The sequence below is a fragment of the Amblyraja radiata genome, chromosome 21 (genome assembly GCF_010909765.2).
Source record: "Amblyraja radiata isolate CabotCenter1 chromosome 21, sAmbRad1.1.pri, whole genome shotgun sequence".
NCBI lineage: Eukaryota > Metazoa > Chordata > Chondrichthyes > Rajiformes > Rajidae > Amblyraja > Amblyraja radiata.
The window spans coordinates 1,208,204-1,217,815 of NC_045976.1; the positions used below are offsets into that span (position 1 = coordinate 1,208,204).

The 9,612-nt window shown below is 44.9% G+C and overlaps 1 protein-coding gene across 1 annotated transcript; it reads left to right on the forward strand.

Annotated features, from left to right (window-relative positions):
* Nucleotides 1–1,240: 1,240 nt before the first annotated feature.
* Nucleotides 1,241–5,903, forward strand: cbll1 (Cbl proto-oncogene like 1). Its single transcript, XM_033039365.1, has 5 exons — nt 1,241–1,315; nt 1,937–2,104; nt 4,345–4,445; nt 4,733–4,816; nt 5,857–5,903. The coding sequence occupies exons 1-5, from the start codon at nt 1,303–1,305 to the stop codon at nt 5,860–5,862; spliced, it is 372 nt and encodes a 123-aa protein (XP_032895256.1). The 5' UTR covers nt 1,241–1,302; the 3' UTR covers nt 5,863–5,903.
* The last annotated feature ends 3,709 nt before the right edge of the window (nt 5,904–9,612 follow it).

Below are 9,612 nucleotides of genomic sequence, written 5' to 3' on the forward strand. Positions count from 1 at the left end.
TTCCAGCTTGACAACAACTTTCCTGCAACATGGTGTCCAGTACTGAACACAATAATCTAAATGTGTCACAATACTCTAATATCTTATATAACTGTAACATGACCTCTCAACTATACTTAGTACTCTGACTGATGAAGTCCAACATGCTAAAAGTATTTTTGACAACCCTATCCACCTTCAAGGAACCATGCACCTGCACTCCGACATCCCCCTGCTCTACAACAGTCCCCAAAGCCCTACCATTTCTGCCCATGTTAGACTCCCCGAAATGCAACACCTCACATTTCTCTGTATTAAATTCCATCAACCATACCTCAGCCCACCTGGCCAATCGATCAAGATCCTGCTACAATTTTTCACAACCATCTTTACTATCTGCAAAACCCACTTTTGTATCATGTGCAAACTTGCTAATCTTGCCATGTATGTTCTCATCTAAATCATGGATATACTGCAGATGACAAACAGTATCGGGACCAGCATCGAACCCTGAAGCACACGACCAGTCATTGGCCAAGAAGCAGCCTTCCACAATCACCCTCTGCTTCTTTCCATGAAGCCAATTTTCTATCAACTTTCCAGAGCAGCCTACCATGCTCTGCCCTCATTGACCTTTTTGGACACGTCTTCAAAAAACTCAAATCAGATTCCCCCCTTTTCCCATCTTCTCCACCCTCAGCCACCCCTCCCTCATCCCTCCTTCGGCCTCCCCTCATCCTCATCCCCCCTTCATCCTAATCCTCATCCTCCCCTCCGTCATCCCTCCCTCATCCACCCCTCCCTCATCCCTCCTTCGGCCTCCCCTCATCCTCATCACCCTTCATCCTCATCCTCCCCTCCCTCATCCTCCCCTCATCCTCATCCTCCCCCCCTCATCCACATCCTCCCCTCCCTCACCTCTCCCCTCATGCTCATTCTCCGCTCCCTCAGCCACCCCTCCCTCATCCTCTCCTCCCTCATCCTCATCTCCCCCTTATCCTCATCCTCATCCTCTCCTCCCTCATCCTCATCCCTCCCTCATCTCTCCCTCATCCTCAACCTCATCCTCAACCTCCCCTCCCCCCCCCCCCCCCCCCCCCTCCCTCATCCCCCGCCCCCCCCCCCATCTCTCCCTCATGCTCATTTTACTCGCTCAGCCACCCCTCCCTCATCCTCTCCCCCTCCCCTCCCTCATCCTCATCCCCAAAGATACTAGAGGAGCTCCTCTGGTATCTTTGCTCATCTCTCCCTCATCCTCATCCTCCCCTCTCGGTTGCCCGGGTGACGAGCCCGCCCTCTCCTTCCCACAATGCAACGTCCAACATGGAGGATGAGGGTGAGCCGCGGCCTCGCTCTCCCCGCCCGGGCCCTGCACCGCCGCCGCTGTTCCCTCCCGGGCCACCCCGGCTGTGCCCGCGGCCTCTCTCCCCGGGCCCGGTGCTGTCCCCGGGACCGCCGCTCCTTTCCGCCCCAGCTCTCGGCTATTCCCGCGGCCTCGCCTCTCTCCCCCTGTCCGGATGTCACTCCGCCGCCGGGGCCCGCGGCCTCGCTCCGCACCGCCCCCGACCCGCTGTCTCTCCGTCCCCCACTCTCTATCCCCGTGCCCCCATATCCCCTCGGTCAGCCTAATTCACCCTCCCCATCACCCATGCCTCCTCTCCGGTCAGCCCCCACCCCCCCCCCGTCAGCCATCTTCCCCCTCCCAGCCCCCTCGGTCAGCCCACCCCACTCCATGCCTCCCCGATCACCCCCCCACCCCCCATTCCCTCCAGTCAGCCCATACTCCTGGTTGACCCTCGCCTCCCATGCCCTAGCCTGCGCTTGCCCCACTAGACTCTGCCCCTTGCCCAAGTCATTTCATTCCATCCGGACTTTCTTTCATTTTGTTTCTGTTTCTCTTTGCAACTAACCCCAGGCTGAATATGTTTATTGACAATGTGTCTTTCTGTTTCAAAAGATAAAGATCTGCAAGGCACTGAAGGTTCAGGATGCCTTGGTGGTGTTGATGTTCGGCGACGAATCCCCATTAAGTTAATTTCCAAGCAGTCAAACCGAAATCGAGTCTCGACTAGAAGTCAGAGAAACATGAGCAGGAATTCTTCAAAGTCGATCCCCACAGATGAAGGTGACGGAATTGTTTATTCATTGTGCAGTTATTATTGAAAACTGCAGATGTTTTAGTACAGTTGAATGTTTCGACAAGGATGGTTGTGGCCCAAGCAGAAACTAGCATTGCTTGATATGTACTGAACGATCCAACCGTTAATTGTACTCGCTTATGCAGGTTTTCCATCATTTAGTTTACTATTCGGTGCCTGCTCTGGAAATATCTCTGGAGAAAAAAAATAGGTGACGTTTCGGGACGAGACCCTTCAGTCTGAAGATGGGTCTTTTCTCCAGAGATGCTGTCTGATCCAGCAATCTGTGTCGATCTACGGTGTAAACTAGTATCTGCAGTTTCTTCTGATACATAGGAGGATATGGGCCTAATATGTACAAATAGGATTAGTAAAATTAGATAGTGGATGTGATGATCAGTCTGAGCTGCCCAACTTTACTCTATCTGCTTGCAGATTATGGTGGAATTCAAATCAGCCGACGGCACACAGTTTTGATGCCTTGATGTGTTATGAATCACTTCCATACATTAAGATGGCATGATAGAACCTTCATTGTGAAGATTATTTACATTTTTACAAGGACTGTACTGTGGATATCTTGCTGTTAATATTATGATTAGCATAAGCACTTAAGTGTAGGAAGGATCTGCAGATGCTGGTTTAAACTGAAGATAGAGAAAATGCTGGAGTAACTCAGCAGGACAAGCAGCATCCCTGGAGAGAAAGAATGGGTAACGTTTTGGGTCGAGACCCTTCAGTCTTCAAGTCTGAAGAAGAGTCTCGACCCGCAACATCACCCATTCCTGGGTCTATAGGCACTTTAAGTGATGAATTGGTGAGGGCCACTCCAAATAGTTCTTACCTATTAATAATTCTCCCGGCAATTCCCACAGGTCCATTCTGACCACTACACCCTTTAGAGTTTAGCAAGGTCAGCTGTACTAGCAGAAAAGACTAGGCATGTATGAAAGACTACGCTTGTATTGAAAAGACTAGGCTTGTATTCACTGGGGTTTAGAAGGATGAGGGGGATCTTATAGAAACATAAAATTATAAAAGGACTGGACAAGCTAGATGCAGGAAAAATGTTCCCAATGTTGGGCGAGTCTAGAACCAGGGGCCACAGTCTTAGAATAAAGGAGAGGTCATTTAAGACTGAGGTTGAAAAAAACTTTTTCACCCAGAGATTTGTGAATTTATGGAATTCCCTGCCACAGAGGGCAGTGGAGGCCAAGTCACTAGATGGATTTAAGAGAGAGTTAGATAGAGCTCTAGGGGCTAGTGGAGTCAAGAGATATGGGGAGAAGGCAGGCACGGGTTATTGATAGGGGACGATCAGCCATGACCACAATGAATGGCGGTGCTGGCTCGAAGGGCCGAATGGCCTCCTCCTGCACCTATTTTCTATGTTTCTATACTACTGATTTATGATGCAGCCCTTCATCGAGGAAGCTTTTGGTGCTGCTTCTAGATTAGATTCAGTTGGGAAGAATACTCATTAATTGGCATGTGGGATTTTGACATTTGACTGGGTGAGATTTACCTTTGCGTGTCCAGTGCCTATGTTCCATCTATTGTTATTTTAGCACTGGTTTGTTGGAACTGTGTTGCTTGTTGGGGGATTTCAGTAGTTTTATCTATATGGTCATATATAGTTTGCACTGGGTAACAACAGTATAATTTCTCCTCTGCAGCGCAATAGTGAGTAAGATAGATTTTTAAATCAGATATCTTCAGAGTTGAAACTTTGATGAATTAACTGTATTCATGTTTCTTCCCTCCTGTATAATTTAAACTAGTGTATCTGATTGTTAATGAAAAGCAAAGAAAGCTGGTCAGGCAGCATCTGTGTAGAAGGAACTGTAGATGCTGCAAAACACCGAAGATAGACACCAAATGGCTGGTGTAACTCAACGGGACAGGCAGCATATCTGGGGAGAAGGGATGGGTGATGTTTCGGGTCGAGTCCCAAAATGTCCCCCATTCCTTCTATCCAGGCAGCATTTGTGCAGTCTATGTTTTGGGTCGTGACCCTCCTTTTGTGTTTTACTGTAATCACGTTTTGTGATTCGAATGGCTCCTGACCAACACACCCACCCTGTCACAGCTCTGCAACTGAGACTAGAGACCAACTGTGTGCTTTCCTTTCATTCAGTAACATTGTGGCTTCTCCTGTATTTATACTTTTTAATGATGGGAAGACAGATTTTGTTCTAAACCTTTTATTGTTTCTGTTGTGTTCCAGAAGGATTTGAATATAATGACGATGAGATCTACGAATGTAAAGGCGGAGAACTGTTTGGGAGTCAGCGTCGATTTTCTCTACAGTTTTTCTGGGATTTTAAGGTAATTATTTTTGAGAATTTATGTAAATAAATATTTATTTAGCTATGGGAGTAATTTATTCAATAGTCCATGGTGCTTTATTTGTCACATATGCAGAGTGACATTCACTTTGCATATATTATACATGCGGGCACCGACATTATGGGCACCATTATTAAATGTCTGGGCCGGCCACCCGCTCAGAGTACCGGAACAATTCCCGCGAGTCGACGGCGCTCTCCTCTGTTTTACAGATACATTTGTTGTGAGAAAATATTTAGAGTAATCTATTCAATTGTGTTTTACAGATAAATTTGTTGGGAGAAAAAGATGACACCCCTGTGCATTTTTGTGATAAATGTGGATTGCCAATCAAGATATATGGACGGATGGTGAATTCACATTTTAATTTCCTCATTCGTGAATCTGGTAGATTTTTCTCGTGGATGTAATGATACTCTTGCTGTTTCCTATACTCTTGATGTTTAAAATAATTAATGGGATCAAAGATACAAGAGACAGTCACTGTAGTATGGAACAAAAAATACAAGCTTCTGGAGGAACTGTGGCATCTGTAGGGGAAAAGCAATGGTCAAAGTTTCAGATTAAAAATCTTGCATCTGGTGTTGACCAAAAACATTGATTGTTCCTTTGCTTCCATGGATGCTGCCAGGCCCACTGAGTTCAATCCAGCAGCTTGTAAACTATTCGCAGAATGGAGTCAAGGGTACTTTATTGTGTTGTGTACCGTAGGTACAGTGAAATTTATTGTTTTCCATACAGTTCAATCATACACAAGCACAAGAGTGTAAGAACAGTAGACTAGACCGAGGCAATACACAAATAGCTACCTCATTTCTGGTGCCATCTTGTACCCTTCAAGTTAAACATTGTTTAAAATGACAGTGTCCTAACTTGGCATTAAGACCATTGGTCCTAGTGTTGGCACTGGGTTGCAATGTCAGCCTGCTCAGGCGATGTTGTCGATTACTTCCACAACTGCTCTGTCGCTGAGCTGCTGCAGGCCACGTGTGATCTGCGCGATTGGTCACTTGGAGCGGAGCTCAATCTAATCGAGCCCCGGGTTGCTGGGTGACGTCCCATCAGCCCACTCCCAACAACGCAATGATCCAATCACATTAACCCACGCTCTCCCTCGCCTCACCCGGCCACTGTGCAGCCTCTGTGCCCCAGGGTGTCTCCTGCAACCAACCTCGGAACCTGAGTGTTATCGGTGACCCTCCACACTCTCCCCAGCCACACCAATAGCATCCCTTTCCTCCATCCACTGCCATCTTGACTATGGCAAACCAAATTCCTCGCATGTTGCAAAACATCCTTGGCTAATAAATTATGATCTTGAAGAAGGCCTGGATAGTGGACACAAGTGTTTATAATTGCTCATGTGTGTTTAAATGCCTCCTTAATGCAGATATAAGAGAGCTCTTAGCACCTAGTCTTTCCATCACCTTTGGAAACTTCTATTGCTGTTTATCAACATGAGGACCAAAGTTGTGCCAATGAAAGTCAAAGAAGCCATTACGAGACTGAGAAACAAGAATAAAACTGTTAGAGACATCAGCCAAACCTTGGGCTTACCAAAATCAACTGTTTCGAACACTATTAAGAAGAAAGAGAGCACTGGTGAGCTTACTAATTGCAAAGAGACTGGCAGGCCAAGGAAAACCTACACAGCTGATGACGGAAGAATTCTCTCTATAATACTAGTCAAACCAGGGCAGGACCTACACAGCCCCTGTCATTCACTGTGTAGGTCCTGCCCTGGTTTGACTTTGCAAAATGCAACACCTCGGACTTACCTGCATGAGACACCATTAACCAACTGATCAAGTTCCTGCTGAAAAACAACTCCAGATGTCTGATGTTGAGCTTTTATATTCAACGTTGTATATTCAATGTTAGGAGACTTTTTCAGAATCCGTGAGAATCGTGAGGTACAGGATTGAGAAACATCAGGCTGCCTAACAGCGTATCACAATGTGGATCACGTCAGCCTTTATGTTGATACTGAGAACAGGAGATGAGTCAAAATATAATGTCTTCCTTGCAAGCTATCCTCAAAATTTGCCATTTTTGTATTGGGTAAGCATAAAAGCACAATCTCACCCTTTTATCTCCTTTGTGCATTTCTTCACAGATTCCATGTAAGCATGTTTTCTGTTTCAACTGTGCAAGTTTGCAAGAGAGAAAAGGTGACCGGATATGTCCTGGGTAAGATCATATCTACTGACTACAATCCTTAACAATGCTGTTTAAAATATTTTTTATTATTTGTCTAATTGTTTTGTTCAAGATATCCATCCATGGGAGAACTAGACACTGGTATACTGCATTATAGATTATACAGCACTGGTATTGAGCATCACAATTGTATGGGTAACACAGAATCTAGAATAAGATGGTTAAACACGTAATCATTTAAAAATATGTTTTTCTCTTGTAGGACAATTGTGTTATGTTACAAGCTTCTGATACATCCCTCATATTGCTGTCCACTGAGGCACTAAATAATTACTTATTTTCTATTGTATTTTATAGTTTTCTCATTTCATTGTGTGGGGATTCCGAGTTCATCACACATGGGTAGCCACCAATAACAGTCTAAGATTCATCAAGTTCAATTCTCAAGCATCTGATTCCATTCAGAACTGTCCTAATTCCTTGTTCATTCCCACCAGCTCCAAGTACTTTTCTGCTTCAAAGAGTTACCTTATGGCCCAAACTGCAGATACTGGAAGTTTAAAATAAAGATTAAAAATGCTGGAAAACACTAGTCAGTTAGTGTCTGTCTAGAGAAAACACATGGAAACTGAGTCTTGTATCTTGTATTATGAAAGGACATTCATCTAAACCATTGCCTCAGTTTCTTTCTGCAGATGGTTCCAGTATTTTTCGTTGTATTATTATCAATTCCATAAAAGCACTCTGTCTTTAACTACCCACTGCCTATTGCAGAGTTTCATATCACACAACATTGTGCAAGTATATTTAGGCTCACATCTGTTTTCCTGCTTTAGATCATAGCACAGTATAGCACAGGAACAGCCCTTTGGCCCACAATGTCCGTGCCAAGCATAATGGTAGGTTAAACTAATCTCTGCCTGTGTGCGATCCATATCCCTATATTCCATGCGTATCCATGTGCCTGTCTAAAAGCCACCACCTCTGGCAGTTCATTCTAGCATCCACCACTCTGTAGAAAAAATAAGATCAAATATCTCTTAAATTTTGGCCCTCTCACCCTGACCGTCTACCAAATGTGTGTCTCTCCTAATTGTACATACTTTTATGTCTCAACACTATCTATGGTGCTTCTCAGACAGCTCAAACCAGGTTTGTATAACCTTCCCACAGCTAATATCTTCTAATCCAGGTAAACCTTGTGGTAAACCTCTTCTGCACCCTCTCCAAAGCCTCCACATGCTTCCTGTAATAGGGCACACAGACGTGCACACAATATTCCAAAAGGGGCCGAACCAAAATCTTACAAATCTGTACCTTGATGCTCTGACCCTTATACTCAAGGCCCTGACTGATGTAAGGCAAGCATACCATTCTCCTAGTATTTGATAACTGTGCTTGTGCACGGTTATACAATGTTATAACAAATAAAACGTGTAGAATAAAAGGACAGGGAAATACAGTTGTTTCGTGGAGTCTGCCTGGACTGCCAATGCTGGCCAAGATCCAATCAAATTGCTGGAAGAGTGTGCAAAAACTAGAATAGAGAACTACTCTCTGTGACAATGGCAATCAAAACGTGGCAAAAGACCCTGCTGATTGTAAATACATGGTCATATACCCACTAAGCTGTTACATGTTCTTAGCCGAAGAACAGTCTGAAGAAGGGTCTCAACCTGAAACTCCACCCAGTCCTTCTGCACCATGCTGCCTGTCCCACTGAGTTACTCCAGCATTTTGTGTCTCTATTAGGCTCATCGATTTCCTTATAGCAATCCCAAAACCCCAATTATTTCTCCGTAACCTAATCTCTCCTCGTGTCCATTAATCCTCCCCCAGTTCCCCTCCTACCTGGTCAATGGGAGGGTATTGAAGTGGATCCTGAAAGTGATTTTCCTTGTGGCAGATGGCAATGAAACCTCTAACTCAGTTGAATTATGTGCCTTTTGCTTCTTCTGACCAAAGTTCTTTGGCTAACTACGAGTCCTGGACTGCATAACTACTGTCACTGCAAGCTATGCCCCCTGTATAAGTGGCCAGTTCGAGAGCTGTGGGGTGGATGAAAAGATAAGTTATAGGATAATATAATTTAGAAACATGGGCAGCGCAATGGTAGAGTTGCTGCCTTACAGTGCGAGAGACCCGGGTTTGATCCTGACCACGGGTGCTGTCTATGTGGATTTTGTACGTTCTCCCCGTCACCGCATGAGTTTTCTCCGGGATCTCTGGTTTCCTCTCACACTCCAAAGACGTACAGGTTTGTAGATTAATTGATTTCGGAAAATTGTAACTTTCCCCTAGAATGTAGGATAGTGCTAGTGTACGGAGTGATCACTGGTCGGAGCGGATGGGTGGCCAAAGGCCCCTGTTTCTGCGCTGTATCTCTAAACTAAACTAAAATGAGAAAATGCAGTTGATGTGATCAGTCTGGGAGATGTATAAACTGGATGGGCCAAATGACAGCTGCCTACATAAAGAGGAAATAAAAATGTCAGCGTGTACAACAAAGATTCGCCTGAATGTTTTCTGGGGTGGAATATTTGGCGAGTGAGAGATTGAGCAGATTCGATCTATACATGGATTGCAAACCAAATCTGTTGTACTTCTCCATCACACATATCCTGACCACAGAATATTTCCAGCTCTTATTTTATTTCGATTTCGGTATCAGCATTTTTTTTTTTGCTATACAGTCTGGGTCTTTAGTCTTGACTTTGAAAGAATGAGAGGTGATCTTTTTGAAAGTTAGGCTTGCCTGGCTACATACAGTTCCCATGTTTCTCCTGGCTCAGGTCTAGTTTCGTTTAATTTAGAGATACAGCGCGGAAACAGACCCTTCGGCCACCGGGTCCGCGCCAACCAGCGTTCCCTGCACACTAGCACTATCCTACACACACTAGGGACAATATTACACTTTTTACCAAAGCCAATTAACGTACAACCTGTATGTCTTTGGAGTTTAGAGGAAACCAGAGCACCCGTAGAA